The following is a 20,786-nucleotide window of genomic DNA, read 5'->3' as shown; positions in this document are numbered from 1 at the left end:
CTTTGCCATGATGACATATCCTGTATGTCACTTCTATGCAATGGGAGCGTACGAGGACTTACCCAGGACATCAAAAGCCAATACTTTACTTTAGGGATGGCAGAGGGTTGTCTAAAGCTTCCTAGCTCCTCTTCCTACTAATTGGATGTGTTACTGGTGGGAAGATAAACTCATGGCAAAATGGTTAAGGTGTTAGTTTGTGGCAAAGTTGTCAATGAATGAGACAACAAGCTCTTGACACCAACAGAATTTTGGTAACTCAAGATGATTACCATAGTTGCAATGAGTTGCAGATATCCAGAGGTATTTACAGTATCAGTAATATATATGCTATTTTGATTGACCATACAAGTCAAGATGCTGGTGATTTGAGTTACTGTACAGGCAGCCATCCATGTTTGTGGGCTCACTGTGTATAGGTTCAATTATTCATGAGATAATAAACCACCTCAACGTACACTTGAAACAAGTAGCTACTAATGTCTGATAATGTTTGGGGTTAGTGCAAAGGGTTTTAGGGAATCACATAGTTAAATTATGACTACATGTGTTGTTGGGGAAGAGGGCATTAATTATACATGGATTTTTGCCATTCTTGGCTTAGTTTGGAACCTCACCCCTCCAGATATGGAGGGCCAGCAGTATTTTGTATTACTGTAACATGTTGAACCTCAGTTTTATTTCTAAATGGATTTTCATTTAATTTTAGGATTTTCATGGAATTTAACCATGAAGTTTATTAAAAAACTTCCTCATATTCCCCATCTTAGCCCCTTTAGAATGGTGACATCTTGTATATTTTATTCTTGTATATTTTATTCTTGTATTCATCAGACAATCATACTGTACTTTGCTTAGGAAGAATCCATATGTAGTGGAGGGGTTACTGAAGGGTATATTCAACCCTTCTTGTTCAAAGGGTCTCCTAACCTTCTAAAATTACTGAAGGTATCTGTAATAAACCTGTGTCCAAGCTGTAGTGACAGCCTTTCCTAGGTTTGAACTCTGATGCAAATGGAGGCTTTTAGATTTTCTATTCCATTTGGATGAAGTAGACCCGTCATTTACCCTCAAATGCACTGGGCAACACTAGCATAAACTGGGGCTCCTACACCTCGGAGGGGATCAAATGGAATTGGCTTCTTACATTTTATCTTTTTCTTTTCAGTAGTAAGAATCCTAACATCTCAGATAAAACAAGGACAATCTGTACTCTTTACCTTTGCCTCCCCTCCATGTTTTTCTCTCCCTGTCTTTAGCATTCCTGTCAGTTTGGCAGAAATATTGAATCATCTTATGGTATAGGATTCAAACCATGGAAGCATTATATATTCCACCCAGTTCAGTTTATTCACAAGTTTACCAATCAATGCCACATCTGGGAATCCATCCATCCATCCATCCATCCAATCCTACGTCGCCCCATAATGAGCGTAGGAACCCGGGGCTAGGCAAGATGGTTCTGACATTTGAGATGAGAGTGACCAACCTCACTCATCCTGAGTGGCATTACGTGAGCAATAAACCCCACTCACCCCTTGGATATTATAATACACATGCTCAATCCAATTGGAGCACCTTAATTACCCACTAAACCACCAGGCGCCATAATTTGGTTATATGGTTACCACCCACCGTAGTAAATGGTTTCCTGGTATACAGGAAGCCAATTGGCTTGTTACTTAGTGTACAGTCACCCATAGGCAGAAGGAAGAGGAAAGAATGAAGGAAAGAAAGATAGAAGAGGGAGTGTTTCTGATATAATACAGTACTTGCATGTAAGGGGGTGACCCTGCCAACTATGTACTGTACAACATTCTTACTTCATTGTAGCAACCTAATAATTATGTTTATCTTAAGAGAGTTTTTTTTGTATTGGAGGGATTAGATGTAGTCTTCATTAACCCCTTCAGTACTTGAGGGCTCTCCTAAACTCAGTAAAACCATATACTGTAACAGTTCGACTTTACCCCTACTTGCTTTGACCTCCGTACTCATTCCCTCTTGTGCTTGGATCTCTCTCTGGTCACCATTAATTTCTCTTTGCTCCTCTTTTCTCACATATATATCCTGTCACTCTTCTGCCATGCCTATCTTTGGTGATAGCTCCAAGTTTTGCCATGGTGTTGGGTTTGCTGTTATGTTCCCTGACTCCTTCCAAAGTGCTCTTCCTTCCATTTCAAGTATTCTTACTGCAGAACTGTATGCTATTCTTTTTGCCTTGAAGTCTCTTCATAGATTCTCTTCATCCACAATTGTTATCTTCTTTGATTCTCTTAGTGTGTTCTTTTCCTTACCTCATCTTCTCATCCTCTAATCACCCAAAGTCAGTAGTAGCTGTTCTGTCTTTCTGCTCAGAAAAAGTCTCTTCACTTCTGGTTTCCTAGCCATATTAGCATTATTGGTAATGAACAAGCTTACTCGCAGGCATGTTCTTCTACTCTCTTCTCTCGATCCCCTCTCCACCCCATTCCTGCTCGATTGATTTCCACCTCTAATCCCTCTCCTCGATTACTGTTTGCAGTCCTCATGGGACCTGCTGGTTAACAACAGACTTCATTGTGTTAAACTTTCATTTCTTACCTGGCACACATCACCCCATCCCAGTCATGGATGGGAGACTATTCTTGCTCATCTTAAACTTAGTACTGTTAAACCTTCAGTTCTTGCCTGGCACACGTCGACCCATCCCAGTCATCGATGTGAGACTGTCCTTGCTCCTCTTTGTTTGGGTTATACTCACCACATTCATGGTCATTTAATGATCCATGACCCTGAACCCCTTTGTTCACACTGTAACTGCCCCGTGACTATCCATCACCCTTTTCTTCATTGCTCGTCTTCACTCCAACACCATCTCTCAGCTTTCCCCATCCTTTCTTCACTACTGTCCGTCAACCCCCACTTCTTTCTGATTTCATGGGTGATTCTGTCACTGCTTTTATCAGTACAGTATTATCACTTTTCTTACTGCTCTTCCCATCATACATTTAATGTAATTATTTCCCCTGCTCCATTGTGCCTTAGTGCCATATTGCCATATTATGGCTTGGTGCTAGTTCTTCATTATTCCTTCCTTCACCAGCTGAGTCAATATCCAGGCAGATAATGCATTAATGAGTTGCTGAATAGTGTGAGAGTATTTAGAAATTCTTCTTCTTTGAAACATTTGAGTCCAGAGATGATACTGTATCATAATTTCAGTTTCTTGTCACCAAGGCTCTGGAGTGATAGCAAAGCATATTTGGAGAAGTAAAGTGGTCTCTCTGTAGAAATGGTGGTGAAACCTTAAGGGTCTATTCTAGATGTAACAGAAGAATGCCAGAGATGAAATATAAAATTTCACTCTCTCACCCTGCCATCATTCTAGTGTGCTTGTCAGTATGGTATGTTCAGAATTTTATTTTGCATGATTGTAAACACTGTTTTCGTTTGTGTTAAAAACTTGAAAATGAACAGGTACAGGACTTATGCTTATAAATGTATTTACCTCTTCAACAACAAGCACACAGTATTGATTAATGTTTAAGCAAACTTGTCAATGATAGATTCAAGAAGTACAGTACAGTATGCAGTTTTAATCTCATATGGTGGGAAAATGGTAATGCATTGGACTTGAATAAGATGATGATAAGTCTTTACCAGTTTTGTTGTAAGTTAGTACTGAAAGTGTTGGAGCCACTATAGGTTTACAGTGTATGCCACACACAATATGATATATCACACTAAAGTTTGTCAGTGCTGTCCCTGCTTGCACCTCCCAGTAAATTTACAATTACAAAGACTGTACCTGTACCATACCTCTTTGTGTGTTAAGTGTTTGGTTGGTTTGGAAATCACCGTCCTTGTATCTGATAAGTATTAACCAAAAGCAATAAAAATGCCTGGTAGAAGTCTTCAAGAAAGTGAGATGACTAAGGCCAAAGTGTGGTGAGGATGTGCAGTTTTATTTTCTGTAAAAACATGGTCATATCCAGAACCTTTTTAGCAAGACTTGTATATCCTTAATATTACTCTCCTTTACGAATCAGACATTTATATATCACCGTGAAGAACGTCCTGCATGAGTTTCCTGCATTGTAATTGCAGCACAATCCCATTTCCGTAACAATATATACTTTAATAGGAACTAAATACATTGTAGTGTATATGCAGTTCATTCTTGATATACTGAACCATCTTTTAATGAATTTTGGTTTTAATGACCAGCTTGAGTTGGCCAAACATTATGTTCATTTAATGAATTTCGTTCGGTAAAAGAACGGACGCGTGGGAAACGCCAACCAGCATGGCATGATGAACAAACATAGATTTATCCAAGGCCTACTTGCAGTCTTTCTTTGTGGTGCAGTTACAGTACAGTAATCCCTCAATTATCCAACATAACAGAGCCAAAGGCATGTCCGGGAAATGGATCCATCTGGATGATGGACTTCTCCCATGGCCCTTCTTTGTACATAAACTAACTTTGAAAACCAGTGTAAAAGGCCACTACATTACATCATACAGCACATGTTCCTGTTGTTTAACCCGTACCTTGCTGGAAAAAAAAAAACTGATACCCCTTTACTCTGGTCGATTTTGGATTTTTTTTTTTCCTGGCTAAATGGGCTTAATATATCAATATAAGATCCCTGGCACTAATAAGAGTAATCGTTAAGGCCAGAAAGTTGGATCAATTGAGTAGGGTTAGTGTCACTTTACCTCTTAAATCTTCGAGGTTACTGAGAGAGCAGAGTGGCTGTGAGCATGTGAACCGATTTTGGATTTGTTTTTTGGCTAACTGGACCTAATACATCAATATAAGATCCCTGGCACTAATAAAAGTAATCACCAAAGCCAGAAAGTTGGTTGAATCGAGTCAGGTTGGTGCCACTTGACCTCTGAAATCTTGAAGGTTACTGAGACAGCAGCGCAGCTGTAAGCCTGTGAAGACTGTCACTCGCCTGCTATGCTCCTAAATCAGTGTCGTAAGCATAGCGGAGAAAAGTCTGAAGTTAGCGAGATATGTTATTACCTTCCATTTTACTTAAGTTGCTTGCAATGACTTCTCAGTGCTGCAGGACATAGATCTACATCACTAGCGTTTCTGAAGGAGACGAAGCTCAACATCGCTAGCGCAGTACAGGTTAACACTACTCTATCTCATAGGAGCTGTTTCCTCCTGTCTTCCCCTTCATCTCCTCAACCATTTTCTTTGCAGCTTCACCTTGGCCATCACTAAGTGATGGTCCGAGACTCCATTCCCCCACCCTCTCCACACTCTTGCATCCAACACTTATCTTCTCATTCGCTCATCCACACACACGTAGTCTATCATTGCCTTTCGTTCAACAAGTTCACTATCCATCCTCCTCATTACTCTCCATGTATACCGGTGGATCATCTTATGTCAAAAGTAGGTGTTGGCTATTGCCAACCCCTTACCACCACAGATGTCCACCAAAGCACTACCATTCCCATCTGCTTCAGCTGGCACACCCCACTGATCAACCACTCCATCCACTCGTACATTCCCAACTTTGCCATTCATGTCTCCAGTCAAAACCACTCTCTTGCTCCTCTCAGATTTGTCCATCCATGCTTCTACTCTCGCCCAAAACTCATCTTTCACTCTTGCCACTCGGTCCTCTGTCGGAGCATACACACACACAATCGCCCACGCTTGTATACCTACTTTCATCCTCACCCATACAATCCTTGCACCCACTGTTCCATACTCTCTTATATTCTACTTCCACTTCTTGCTTATCATCAGACATACTCCCTCTCTTGTCCTCTCATTCTCATTAACTCCTGGACATATACCTAAACCATATTCCCATTATCTCACCCTTTCACTTTTCCATTTAGTTTCAGTCAATCCACACATATCCACTCTTGCATCCTCAAGTACCAGAACAACCTCTCTCTCTCTTTCACTTCATCATTCACTCCTCTGACATTCCATGTTCCCACCCTCAGAATGTCCTTTGTCCATTCCTTAGTCGTCAATGTATGGTCCGTCCGGGTCCGAGGCGCTTTATTCGCTTTTTTAGTTAGTTCTTTTTACGGGGTGGGGCTTTAACCCACCACCACTCCTTTTAGTTGCCTCGTACAACAAGCAGGGATACTGGGGGAGTATTCTTGAAACCCCCCTACCCCCAGGGGCAATATGATTACCACAGCCTGATATTATCACTCGAAACACTATTCTATGATTCTCAAATAGTTTGGAATCCATATTCCAAAAAAAACACTGTGAAAGCAATGAAAATTACAAGCGTGTATGACCTTCCCACTTGCACTCGTTCGCCGCTGGTGTTCTGTCATTTATTATTCATAAAAACTCACACTTTATATTTCTATTATTATATAACATATATATATCTGCAGTTTTTATCCATAAGTTTCCTTCAGTAATAGTAGTTTATTGTCACTGTAGGCATTCAATTTCCCTTTCAGTAAAATACGTAGCATTCACTTTCTCATCCGGTATACTAGCGTTGAGAGTGAATCTGTCACCTTCACTTCCACTTTCATAACTCATAGTATTCATACATGCTAGAGTGAAACTTTCACTTTCATTGCTCCTAGTATATATACTCTTATTCTTATATTACTACTCATTTACATTTCTATTTACATTCTCTATTTTATTTACATTATTTACATTTCTATTTTATTTACACTGTGTTATGCACTGTCACTTGCAGTAACTTATAAAACTATTTTCCACTGTTCTCTTATATTTACATTCATTGCTTTCATTTGCTGTTTACACATTATTTTCATTTCCACTTGCACTGTTTTAATCACCAGAAAGATCGTTGTCACTGTCTATCATTTTCATTGACAAATTAGCCAGTTGACGTTCCACAGCAGTCACTTAGCCCTTTACCTCTTTCCACACGGGTTTAGTAGGGGGTAGAGGTCACAGGGCCCTTTGCATGGGGCTAAAAAGTGGCGGCATTGGACAGGCGCGAATCCAACATGGTTTCACCTTGAAAGACGACAGTAAACTGAATACAGTGTGGTGGCCTAACCGCCTAGGGGGAGTGCAATGCTGCCAATGTCAGCGTGGTGACAGTTGCTAATATATACGCTACGAAATGATTGGCAGGAAATCTAGACAATACATAATGAATTATGTAGTTCCGGGTGAATGTAAATATCACTTAGGCTTCTCCCTTCCTTTCTTATATGTATTTTTATTACGAGAATAGATTATATGGCATATTTCAAGGGGATATAAACAGTGAAAATTAGCAAACGAGTGCACGTGAGGTGTTGTCAGGTGATAATTAGCCAATTCCAGGTGCTTGGCACTATCACTTACCTTATTTCTTTTTTGTATATATTATTTGGTATAAGAATAAGGCATAGGGCTTATTTCAATGGATGAAATCAGTGGAAAATTCCAGGGAAGATATACTTAGCATAGCACGGCTGGGCAGGCAAGAGGAGAGGGTAATGGAGGGGAGGTAGGGAGGGGAGTCAAGAATGGGGAGAAATGGCTAAATTGTCAACAATGGATGGGAGTACAGATGAGATTAGGAGTGCTGACTAGTGTTGGACATTGGCAATACTGATAGATGATACAACCCACCACTTGAAAGCCCGGGCAAATTCAAAATAACACAGAATCACAAAAGTGACGCCCCGCGTTATGATCCCTTGCTCCCAAGCATCACGAAAATAACGCCATGCGGTTAAGGGGTTAAACCACTCTTTTTTCCTGTTTTCTTTCCCCCTTACTCTTGGGACATATTTTTCCACTCCCAAATTATTGAGGTCTAGAAAGATATCCCACTTCCTCTGTATCTCTCTTGTTTCTTTGAATTTTCTCCAATATGCATTTTTGAAAAATTTTCTCAATTCTGTAAAGTTTGTTTTCCCAAGGTTGTATCTTCCCTGTCTATGGAGCTCGTCTCTTGGCACCACATTCCCTATTATCATCTGAAACTCAATGACCACATGATCACTTTTTCCGATAGGACACAGATATTTCAAAGAATCAATTATGTCAGGTTCTTTGGTTAGCAGTAAATCTAATCTTGCTGATGTGTCCTCACCTTGGAATCGTATCTTTGACCCACTGCTTCATCACATTATTCATTGTTATATTTAACAGTATAGTGCCCCGTGAATCTTCACTGCCTTCCGAGTCCCATTCCTCCCAGTTTGCCTCTTTACAATTAAAGTCCCCCATTAAAATTATATTGTTGCTTTTCTCAATCACTCTCTGTAAATAAGTAGCCATGTCTGACAACATTTCCTGGTATTCATCACCATTCCATGCTCGTGTGTGTGTGTGTGTGTGTGTGTGTGTGTGTGCGTGCGCGTACATGTGTGCGTGTGTGTGTGTGAGAGAGAGAGAGCGTGAGCGAGTGAGTGAGTGAGTGGAGTGAGTGAGGACACTGCTACCACACATTTTATACCATAATCCTTTGCCTGTTGCTGTCTACTCATCTACCAGCTAACATTCAACCAGGTCTTATCAGCAGCACACAAAATTATCAGGGCTTAACTTCTGGGTCATGGCAGTAGCAGGGTACATTGACAAGGTCCATTGGCTATGTCCTGACAAGGCAAACAAACAGGATGCAAGAACCCCTGAGTTCTCACATACATCTGTATCATTATGTATGATATTTGTATATTCATCTATGTATGATTTATCATATTTGTATGTTGGTTTTTACAAAAATAATGATTTAATATGTTTATATTTTTTAAATAAAAAAAAAATGTATATCACTCTTAAGTACAGAGCTGTTCATTTCTTCCTGTTGACCTAATTTCTTTTGTATGTTTTCAGTTCTGGGCATAGAGCAAATATTGTACAGTTCATTCCATCAGCCTGGCATTTCTCTTTATATCATTTTTTATGTTGCCAGGCTAATCTCAGTTGAACGTGAACCTAGAGAGCTGCAGGCTGAATTTGTCTTCCTCTTTTAGCCCACTGTTCTTCTGGAGGGGGATAGAGCAGGAGTTGAGGGATGCTTGTACAACAGGGCTATGGAACTGCCTGGTGCCACCATGAGAAAGCCTCCCACTCCAGCACCAGCACCCTTCTTATTTGTGATAGATGGGATCAACACACTGTCACTTGTGAACACTGATACTCACCAACCATACAAAATACCGTACATGCATGGGCTGTCTCATTCAGGACTGGTATAATGGTAAGAGCAGGGCTGTTTCATGATGTGTAGGCAAATCTTGAAGATATGTTAAGATTGTTTAAAATTCAAATGCCCTAAATTCCTTGTCCTAGCCTGGGACTTTCTAATAACAGTTCAGCACTGCCATTCATTGTTAGTCCCAGTTTTTCACATTAAATGACAGACACTGTACATCATATGGACATTAATTGGTTTGTCCAATTAAAATGTTCTATTCGTGACCTGGCATGGGTGTATCCTATCTGAAAGTTAATTTTAAGTAGGATGTCTGCTACAGAAAGAAAAATTAATTTTGCTCGTGTCTTGTTCTCCAGTGTTTTAGCCACAAGTGAAAAGAACTAAAGCAGAACAGAACAATCTTGAATCTTCAGTGTCTTTAGGCTTTCTTTTTTTTTTCTCAGAGGTTGGAAGCCTCAACTGATGGTATGATGAGGCCAACTGGTCTCTAATAGCCAAAGACTGTTATGGCAACCCTTGACAGGAAATGAGTACAGTGTTATTAAATCCTTGTCATAGCATTAAAGTTAGAATGATTTCATGGATGTCTTCCTCCCAAAAACTCAGGTTCTTCAGGCTTGTAGCTTGTTAAGCTTAGGATTTCTGCTCACCCTCCCAGTTGTTATGATCTTTTGGGATTCATTCTCTCTCTCTCTCTCTCTCTCTCTCTCTCTCTCTCTCTCTCTCTCTCTCTCTCTCTCACTTACTTACTTACTTACCTGGAAGTTCATCACTCTTCCATCAAATATTTAGGATCATGATGGGGGCATCCATCATCCACCCACTTAGTGTAGTGGTACTGTCTTAGGGTAGCTCTACATTGAGTTGTAAGCCAAATGATTTCCTGTAAACCAGGAAAGCATTTACAACGCTGGGTGGCAACCTTATAACCAACCGACACATGTTCCCTATGTGGCAGCAAGTGGGTTGGCGGAGGGTTAATGCCCCTCCCCAGAAAACAACTAACTAAAAATACGAACAAGAAGCCTCGGATCAGGACTGACCAAAAAATGACGACTAAGGGCCGAACAAAGAACATGATACAGATGGCTACGTGGAATGTAAGGGGTGCAAATGATGAGGTGAAAGAAAGAGAGAGATTGTCCAGGTGCTTGAGGGTACAAAAGTGAATGTATGTGGATTAAGTGAAACTAAATGAAGAAGAGAGAATGGGAGTATGGATGGGGTATATGTCCAAGAGTAGCTTAGAATGAGAGGGCAAAAGAAGGAGTGTGTATTGTTGTGCGTAACAGATGGAAGGATAATATATGAGAATATGGATCAGTTGGCTCACAGATTGTGTGGGTAAGATTGAAAGTTGGACTACAAATGTGGGCGATTGTGTGCATGTATGCACCAATGCAAAATCGTGCAAGCAGAGTGAAAGAAGAGTTCGGGACAAATGTGGAAGTGTGCATGGAAAAGTTTGAAAGGAATGAGAGAGTGTTTTTGATTGGTGATATGAATGGTAAAGTAGGGAATGTGAAGGTGGATGTAGTAGTTGATGAGAGGGTTGTGCCTGCCGAGATAGATGAGAATGGCAGTGCTTTAGTGGACATTTGTGCTGGGAGGGGGGTTGGTGATAGCCAATACCCTCTACAGGCACAAAATGATCCACAGGTATACATGGCGAGTGATGAGAAGGGTGGGTGGTGAACTGAATGAAAGGATGACATTGACTGATTATGTATGCATGGATGCAAGGATGCGAAGGTGTATAATGGATCCAAGAGCATATAGAGGCTGGGGAGTGGACTTTCTGAACACCACCAAGTGGTGGTCAGAATCAAGGTCCAATTAAAGTGGAGAAATAGAAGAAGGGAAGGACAGGAGGAAGGAGTAGATGCAAGGGGAGTGGAAAGGTTACAAGAGGAGAAGAAGGCAGAATATAAGAGAGTAGCAGAAGAACGATTGGGTAGATATATATTGGCGCAGATGGGGAACGTGGAAGGTGTGTGCAAGATATTCACAGAAGAAATCTGTGCAGCATGTGAGGTGGTGTGTGGGGTGAAGAGAAGACAAAAGAGGGTGCAAGGAGCAGCATGGCGGAATGAAGAGGTGAGACAGACTGTGGCACAAAAGAAAAATGCATATAATGAACGAATGAGAAATAGGGGCGAGGAAGAAGTTGAGAGACGGAAGAGAGAGTTATATGTAGAAAGGAAGAGAGGGGTGAAAAGATTAGTAAGAGAGAGTAAGAAGAGAGTGGATGAGGAATTTTGAAGGAATTTGTGTGTAAAGTGGAGGGACTGTTAAGAAAATGTTCTGGAAAGAGGTAAAGAGAGTTAGGGTGGCAGTGAAGTTAATTGGGGAGTGAAAGATAAAAATGGTAGATTACTAGTTGGGAAGGGAGAAAAAGTGAGCAGGTGGAGAGAACACTTTAAGGAATTGCTGGACATAGAGAATGAAAGTAATGCGAGAATAAGTGGCTGGGAGAAGGAGGGAGGTGTGAAGACAGGAAAAAATCAGTAGGATGGAAGTTGTGGAAGCAATGAAGAAAGTCAAGATGAGGAAAGCCCCAGGAATTGATGGAGTGTGTGGTGAAATGCTGAAGCATGGGGGAGAGATAGTAGTAGAATGGACGTGGAAAGATTGGAAGTCAGGTACAATTATTCCCTTGTACAAAGGAAAAGGGGAAAAAGAAGTGTATTGTAATCATGGTGGCATTTGTCTTGTTAGTGTAAGAGGAAAAATGTATGGTAGGATACTTATTGACAGAGTTAGAGAAATAACAGAGGAATTAGTTGGAGAAGAACAGGGAGGCTTTAGGAAGGGAAGAGGTTGTGTAGATCAGATATTCATTCTTAGATCTTTAGTGGAAAAGTTTCTAGAGAAGGGAAAGAAGTTGTATGCAGCCGTCATGGATTTGGAAAAAACATATGACAGGGTGCATCGATAAGGATTGTGGAAAGTAATAAGAATATATGGAGTAGATGGGAAGTTGTTGAATGCTGTGAAGAGTATGTATGAGGGTGCTAAGGCTGCAGTGCGTGTGGATAGTGAACTGAGTGAATTTTTCTCTTTGAAGGATTGAAACATGGATGTGTCATGTCTCCATGGTTGTTCAATCTGTACATGGATGGGGTTATAAAAGAGATACAAGGTAAAGCAGTGGATGTTGGAGTGGCCCTAATGAAAGAGGGCAGTGTTTGGAAACTCCTTGTACTGTTGTTTGCAGATGATACTGTGTTGTTAAGTGACGACAAAGGAGAGCTGCAAGGCTTGGTGGATAAGTTTGGGAGAGTGTGTAAGAAACGGAATCTAAGGTGAATGTAGGGAAGAGTAAAGTTATGGTCTTCGAGATAAGTGAAGTCAGGCAGCGTATAGTGAGGTTGGATGAGGAGGAAACGGAAAATGTGTGTACATTTAAGTACTTGGGTAGTGTGATGAGTAAGGATGAAAGTTTGGAGGGTGAAGTGCTTGAAAGGGTACAACTAGTTGGAAAGGTTGCTGGTTCCTTGAAAGCAGTGATAAGAAACAGGGAAGTGGGCGTGGAAGTGATAAAGTTTACTGCAAGACAGTATTGTGATACCAACACTAACGCATGGAAGTGAAGCTTGGACGTTGTTGGAGGGACAGAAGTCAAGAGTGAGAGCAGTGGACATGAGTTATTTGAGAGGAGCATGTGGAGTCACATGGAGAGACAGGCTGACAAATGAGGAAGTGAAGGAGCATTGCGGTGTGGATGTGGATGTGATAGGAAGCGTTTTGAGAAACACACTGAGGTGGTTTGGCAATGTGGAGAGGATGGAGAGAGAGAGACTGATGAGGAGAGTGTATGTGAGTGAGGTGGAGGGGGAAAGTGGGAGGGGGAGGCCAAGGATGATCTGGAGGGATGGAATGGAAAGGTATATGAGAGAGGAGAGTGTGAGCTGGGAGCAGGGCAACGAAATGGCGGTGGACAGGGCGATGTGGAGGCGATTTGCTTGTGGTCACCCCATATGGGATTGAGGCATCTGGCAACAGATAGATAGATAGATCAGTAGATAGTTAATGGCAGACCTCCTCAGTTCCTGATCAAGAGAGCACAACAAATTCCGGCAGATTTTTGAACTGTGGGAAAAGTTGATTTCCTTCTTGGCTGTTTTCCAGGTACAGTACCCTGCCAATAACATGACTAATTGAAGAGCTCCACCTGCTGGTTAGGACCTTGAAGCCAGGCTTTGAGGCTTTATTCTAAACCATATAGAGTAAGCAGCCATAAATCCACATTATCAGAGATGTGAAATTCTGAAATTCTCGACTAAAAATTATACTTCCTCAGACATGGCTGCTGAGTCTATTGCCACACATCAACCACTTGGTGTGATACAGAATGGAGACAGTCAATGATCTGCTCTGCAGTGCAAACTTGAAATGCCTCGATGATTACAAAGAACTCCCCGAACTGGCAAACAACTACTAGCTGATCTGAGCTTCAACCAAGCCCATGCCTACAGATGCCAGTGAGCCATGAAGAGTGGTAAATCTCCAAAAATCCTACATCAGGTGCAGAGCCAGCAATAATCTTGGCATCAATTACCTTTCTCTTTGGCATCCTGACATCCTTTAGCCACTGCCATTTCAGTGTGATGATGTCCATTTTTAGTTTATTTTAGTTTTCCCAAATTATGTACTTCAGGTGAGGAAAGACCTGTAGAAATGCATGCATTTGAAATAGCATTCTGTAAACCAGTCAGTACATAAAGTCTTCCTCATTATTCTTGATATAATCAGATTTTTTTTTTTTTAATGCGAGGAAGAAGGAACCAAAGGCCATGAGCCCGCAGTAACAGTTCCCTCCAAGAGAAAAACAAAATACAATAGAGAGCCAAATTCAAGATCCGATCATTTTGAGATGCCTGGACACACTGCGTTTGAAAGACTGGAGATCATAGGCAGCAGGAAATACAGACAGAGGGAGACAGTTCCAGAGCTGACCTGTTGCATAAATGAAAGACTGGGAGTAACGGTTAACTCTTGCATTAGAGAGTTGGACAGAAAAGGTATGAGAGTTTGCTGCCAGACGGGTGCTATGCTCCTGTCGTAGAGGTGGAGGAATGCAAGCAGACAGTTCAGAGGAGCAGTGACCATTAAAGTAGCGATAGAAAAGAGATAAAGATGCAACAGTGCGGCGAAGAGAGAGAGAGGTTGAAGGGAGTCAGTAAGAGGAGGAGAGTTAATGAGACGAAAAGCCTTTGACTCCACCCTATTGAGAAGAGCTGTATGTGGGGAGCCTCCCCACACATGAGAGTTGTACTCCACACAGGGGCGGATAAAACCCTTGTATAGAGTCGACAATTGTGCAGGGGTAAAGAAAGAGCGGAGTCGGCTCAGCACACCCAATCTCTTGGAAGCAGATTTTACATGAGATGTAATATGATCTTTCCAAGATAAGTCCCGAGTAAATGAAACCCCAAGCATGTTCAAGGATGATGCAGGATTAAGCTGAATATTATTAAACATTAGTGGGTATATTTGATCAGGTTACATGAGTTCTTGTATTGAATGGGTTAAACTGGGCACATGTCATAAACAGAACTTTTTTTATTCACTTCAGAAAAGGGGAAAATGAGTTAATTTTAGTGGGAAGAAACTACAGTACTGTATTGTGATATGCACGTTATCCAAACTCAGTATAATAGTGCCCAGTAACATGTGCAAGGTTAATGGGAGTAAAAGTTGCAGTGGGTAATTATTTTCCCTAAACCCTATAAACAAGTCTGTAGTTCCTGATCCACTTAGTATCGGACTGAAGGAAACAGTGCTTTATTGGGGTTTTGTCTTTGCTTGGGTTGACGGGGAGGCGGCATCATGGGGAATCGATTAGCTTGAGACGACATAGGTTTGTGTACATGTTCAGATATAGATTCGGACCCTTAAATAATATATTTCAGTGGTTTTAGATTAATAATGATGCATAATTTCATATATTAACTAACATAACATGAAGACATGTAATGTATAGTTGTGTTAACGATTCCCTAAATCAAACTTAATCACAGCGTTGAATCTGAAAGAAAGAAGAATGGCGAAAATTCTCCTGGGACGAACTATGTATAACTCTCAAAAGCATACGGGTAGTGTTAGGACGTGACGAGTGAAATCCTTTTATATGTTGTTAAAATCTGGGTCTTCATCGCCCACTGACTTGCTGACCACTTCATAGCAGTACGAGCTGTTCATACAATGGCCGATGTGGAATGGAAGCCCTTCTCTTTGACTTACGTAGAGTATCCCATAGGTAAGTTGTACGTTGCCAGTATTTGTTTATCATCATCATCCGGACCTCCTTTCCGACCTTAGTGCAGGGTGAGGAACAGCAACGTCCAGACAGCCAAAATTTGCCCAATTCAATGGGCCACGCTTCCATTCATTCATCATTCAAGCCCTCGAAATCCTGGCTCCTTCAGATAGGCTCCCCAAATTTGACCATGTTCAGTATTTTCACATTTACCTATTTGATAGAGCCAGCCTGAACACTGTCACACTAAAAAGGGGTGCCAAGTCCGTGGTCATGTGCTTCGCACAAAATTAATCCATTACTGCTCGATCTCTTGTCAGTCCTGTAACCTCACCAACTATACCTCGCTGACCCCACACACTCATCCACCATATCCCTCCACCTTCTTCTTGGCCTACCTCATCTCCTCCCTTCTTCAAATCCACACAGATATAAGGTACCTTTTTCACCACTCTGTTGTCATCTGTTCTCTCCACATGACCATACCATTTCAGTACACTCTCTTCGGTTCTGGTGTCCACAGACTTCCTCACTCTGAATCTTTCATGTATCACATTATTTTGTATCAAGGCCACTCTTTGTTTCAGGTTTCAGGTAATGTCCGGGAGTATAGCCTTTTTAACGGCACTCTGTGATGTTATTGTCCTTGTCTGGTTATACTTTTCTTTAATCTTGTTTATGTATTCCACGTACATTCCTCAGCATTCCCATCTCCACTGCTCTTACTCTTAACTTTTCATTTTCATGCCACACAATAGTCTCACATCCATATGATAAAGTTGGCACTAACACTTCTTCATGTAAGCCTCACACAGCTGCAACACTCAAGCCTCTGTTTCTTATCAAGGCCTTCATTGCACCAAGTACTTTCCTTCCTTGTGTCACCGTGCTTTCCACTTCTTTTGCACATTTTCCTCTCTTTTTCTATCACTGTACCCAGTTATTTGAACTCTCATCAATTCCAGTATCTCTCCATTCACTGTAACATCACACTGGAAGTCACCTTCTCTCACAATAACCATCACTTTACTCTTTTTCTACATTTACCTTCAAGGCACGACACTTACAGACATCTGCAAAACTCTGCACTAGCCTACCAAGCTCTTGTGTGTTATTTGCAAGTAGCACTGCAACATCACGATACAATAAATTTGAGATATTCCATCCATCATCATTCATTACGAACGCCATCCCTCTCACAATTACTCTCGTTTTTACTTCTTTCATCACCCCGTCCATGTATATATTGAATACTGGTAACCATGGGGACATCACATAACCTTGTCGCACGCCTACAGTGATCATGAATCATTCACTTAGATGCCCGTTTACCCTTATATATGCCTCATTGCTATCGTGAAAACTCTTGACAGCACCTAGCAGCTTACCATCTACACTGTACATGCGCAAAACCTTCCACAATCCTTCTCTGTCTACTTTGTTGTATGCTTTTCCAGATCCATAAATGCCATGAGCACCTTATTGTTCTTCTCACACACCTTCTCCTCTGTCTGTCTCACTGCAAATATTTATCCACACATCCTGTGCCACCCCTAAAGCCACCCTGTTTGTCACTCACTAGGGCTTTTTGTTTTTTAATGGTAATTTATTTTGCAGTCCTACGGGTGGTGCTAATTCAGTTTGGATCAGGTTCTAAATGTAAATATGTTATCAAGCGGCACTGGATTAATCAAGACGAGTGTTAGCTATACAGTGAATTGAGCTGTTTTCTTATAAAGTAGAACCATGTTCTTCAGGAAAATAATTTGTAAATAAAAACGAGTGATGCAGCGATTCGAGCTGTTTTCTCATGGACTTAAATTCTCAAGGAAAATACAGGCAGACCCCCAAGATACGATACCCCGAGATGCGATACCCAAGCATGGCGATGGGGGTAGAAATACCACCCTTCCCTGCTGAATGATGGGTATAATGATGGGTATTGTTTTTTTCAACCAGCTATGATGATATTTTAGACTTAAATTTTGTGTTTAGGTTGATTTATAAACTGTTTTTAGATGTAGATCAATGTGTTTTTGTCATTGGTGGGGTGAACATTATCATTTTGGGGTATAGTTTACTAAGTTTGATTTCTTCCAGACTTATTTTTGATGATTTTCAGATATCATTTTTGGGTTTAGGTGAGTTATAAACTGCTTTTAGGCTTAGTTTAACTTGTTTTAAAGCTGTTTGGGAGTTTAGGTTAGCTAGGAACTTGTTTTTGGACTCATTTAGGTGGGTTCAGGACTTGGTTCGGGGGGAAACCCAAGGCTCAAAAATGCATCCCTGTACTTTACAAGTTAAATCTACCCTGAGATACGATACCCCACCTAGCGATGGGTTTTTACATGCCCAGTTGCATAGTTCAAGTGGGATATACCTGTATTTGGTAAACATATGCTCTGTTTGAGGCAGTAGAAGGACCTTACCAATTCAGTTCACATTCCTCCAGTTTGTTTTCTGTATTTTTCTGACAGTTGTTAGGGTAGCAGATTACCTTCACTTGCTGAAAAATTTCCCACTGTTTTCATCATCATGTTCCTTGTGTTGTACCTACCGTTGTTTCTGTACGGTGTAATGAAGAAACGTACTCAGCTTATTGAAAAGTGGATTTCGTTTCCCAACTTCCCAACTGGGTGCTAGGTTGGGTTAGGTTAGTATAGTTTTTTTTTAATGCAAGAAAGAAGGAACCAAAGGCCGGAGCCCGCAATCACCATTCCCTCCAAGAAAAAACAAACCAACACTAAAGAGAGCCAAATTCAAGATCTGTTCATTTCGAGATGCCTGGACACACTGTGTTTGCAAGACTGGAGATCATAAGAAGTAGGATATACAGACAGAGGGAGACAGTTCCAGAGTTGACCTGTTGCATAAATGAAGGACTGGGAGTATCGGTTAACTCTTGCATTAGAGAGTTGGACAGAAAATGGAGGAGAGTTTGCTGCTAGACGGGTGCCATGCGCACGTCTTAGAGGTGGAGGGATGCAAGCAGACAGTTCAGAGGAATAGTGACCATTGAAGTAGTGAATAGAAAAGAGATAAAGATGCAACAGTGCGGTGAAGAGACAGAGGTTGAAGGGAGCCAGTAAGAGGAGGGGAGTTAATGTGATGAAAAGCCTTTGTCTCCACCCTATTGAGAAGAGCTGAATGTGGGAAGCCTTCCCACACATGAGAGTTGTACTCTACCCAGGGGCGGATGAAACCCGTGTTTAAACTCAACAACTGTGCTGGGGGTAAAGAAGGAATGGAGTCGGCCTAGCAAACCCAATCTCTTGGAAGCAGATTTTACAAGAGCTGTAATACAGTATGATCCTTCCAAGACAAGTCCCAAGTGAATGAAACCCCAAGCATGCTCAAGGGTGATGTAGGATTAAGCTGAATATTATTAAATATTAGTGGGTACTCCTGTGGAAGATTTTGTTGGGTTGTTATGTGTAAGAACTGAGTCTTTGATGCATTAAAAACAACAAGATTATTTTTACCCCAGTCAGAGATATGAGCCAGACATTATGTGTGCCATAGCCTCTTCCCTTGGTTTTTGAAGTAACTGCTGAGATGGACGTTGCGGGAGTCAAATGGAAACGTGAAGGGTGGAGTCATCAGCATATGAGTGGATAGGGTTAGATGTGCAGCTTAGAAGGTCATTAATGAATAATAGGAAGAGAGTTGACGACAGGACAGAGCCCTGAGGAACACAACTGTTGATAGATCTAGGAGAAGAACAATGGTTGTCTACAACAGCAGCTATAGGAAAGGAAGCTATAGATGAAGTCACAGATAGAAGGATAGAAACCGTAAGAGGATAGTTTGGAAAGTAGAGATTTATGCCAGATTTGATCGAAAGCCTTTGAGATGTCAAGTGCAATGGCAAAGCTTTCGCCAAAGCCCCGAAAGGAGGATGACCAGGAGTCTGAAAGATAGGTGAGAAGATTGCTAGTGGAGCGTACCTGACGGAACCCATACTGACAATCAGGAAGAAGGTTGTGATAGGAAAGATGCTTTAAAATTTTTCTGTTAAGAATTAACTCGAAAACTTTTGAGACAAGATGTTAAAGCAATTGGACGATAGTTAGAGGGTTGGGAATGGTCACCCTTCTTTGGGACTGGCTGAATGAGAGCAAATTTCCAGCAAAAAGGAAAGGTACAAGTTGATAGACAAAGGCGAAAGAGTTTACCTAGGCAGGGTGTAAGCACAGAAGCACAGTTCTTGAGGACAACAGGAGGGTCTCCATCAGGCCCATGTGCCTTGTTAGTATTGAGGCCTGTGATGGGAGAAAATACATCAGCTGAAGACATTTTAATGTCAGCCATGAGGAAGTCAGAGGGGGAAAGTGATGGAGGAACAGCACTGGAATCATCTTAAGTGGAATTCGAGGAGAAAGTCTGCGCAAAGAGATCTGCTTTATCAGTAGAAGAAATAGCTACAGAACCATCAGAGTAGAAAAGAGGAGGGAAGTATGATGAGGTAAAGTTGTTAGAAAGGTTTTTGGCAAGGTGTCAGAAGGAGCAGGAAGAATTCGAGTTGGGGAGTTGAGAGCATTTAATATGGATGAAATTATTTTTAGTAGGACAAAGAACAGACTTAGCACAATTCCGGGCAGAAACAAAAAAGATGTGATTCAGGGGTGGGTTGGCTCTGGTACCTTTTATAGGCCCTGTCCTTGTTGCAGACAAGCATTAGAACAAGCATGATTAAACCAAGGCTTTCTTGTATTAGCCAGAGGATATGAGAAGGGAATGTTTGCTTCCATACCTGAGAGAATAACCTCTCTAATGCGCAAGGCACGCTCAGATGGCTCACGGTCATGGAAGCAATAATCTATCTATCTATCTATTGCCAGACGCCCCAATCCCATTCGGGGTGGCCACAAACAAATCGCCTCCATGTCGCCATTTCACTGCCCTGCTGCCAACTCACACCCCCCTCTCTCATATACCTCTCCACCCCATCCCTCCATCTCATCCTCGGCATCCCCTGCCATTTCACTGCCCCGCTCCCAACTCACACCCCCCTCTCTCATATACCTCTCCACCCTATCCTTCCATCTCATCCTCTGCCTCCCCCTCCACCCCACTCACATACACTCTCTTCGTCAGTCTTTCACCCTCCATCCTCTCCACATGGCCAAACCACCTCAGTGTATTCCTCCTAACGTTTCCTATCACATCCACATCCACACCACAATGCTCCTTTATATTCTCATTTGTCAGCCTGTCTCTCCATGTGACACCACAGGCTCCTCTTAAATAACTCATTTCCACTGCTCTCACTCTTGACTTGTGTCCTTCCAGCAATGTCCAAGCTTCACTTCCATACATTAGAGTTGGTATCACAATACTGTCATGTAGTAACTTTTTCATTTCCATGCTCACTTCCCTGTTTCTTATCACTGCTTTCA

At 41.6% G+C, this 20,786-nt stretch overlaps 1 protein-coding gene across 1 annotated transcript in view; it reads left to right on the top strand.

Moving 5' to 3' along the window:
* Positions 1-15,212: 15,212 nt before the first annotated feature.
* The window catches only part of LOC145408597 (dolichyldiphosphatase 1-like), a 48,593-nt gene continuing 43,019 nt past the window's right edge, over positions 15,213-20,786 (top strand). Inside the window, exon 1 of the mRNA XM_080279282.1 lies at positions 15,213-15,387. Within this exon, the coding sequence (XP_080135408.1) occupies positions 15,333-15,387 (55 nt within the window). The 5' untranslated portion in view covers positions 15,213-15,332. The remainder of the gene's footprint in view (positions 15,388-20,786) is intronic.

The sequence above is a fragment of the Coenobita brevimanus genome, chromosome 78, assembly GCF_032717465.1.
Source record: "Coenobita brevimanus isolate Jiangsu-jjx chromosome 78, ASM3271746v2, whole genome shotgun sequence".
NCBI lineage: Eukaryota > Metazoa > Arthropoda > Malacostraca > Decapoda > Coenobitidae > Coenobita > Coenobita brevimanus.
This window is presented reverse-complemented; position numbering and strand designations above follow the sequence as displayed.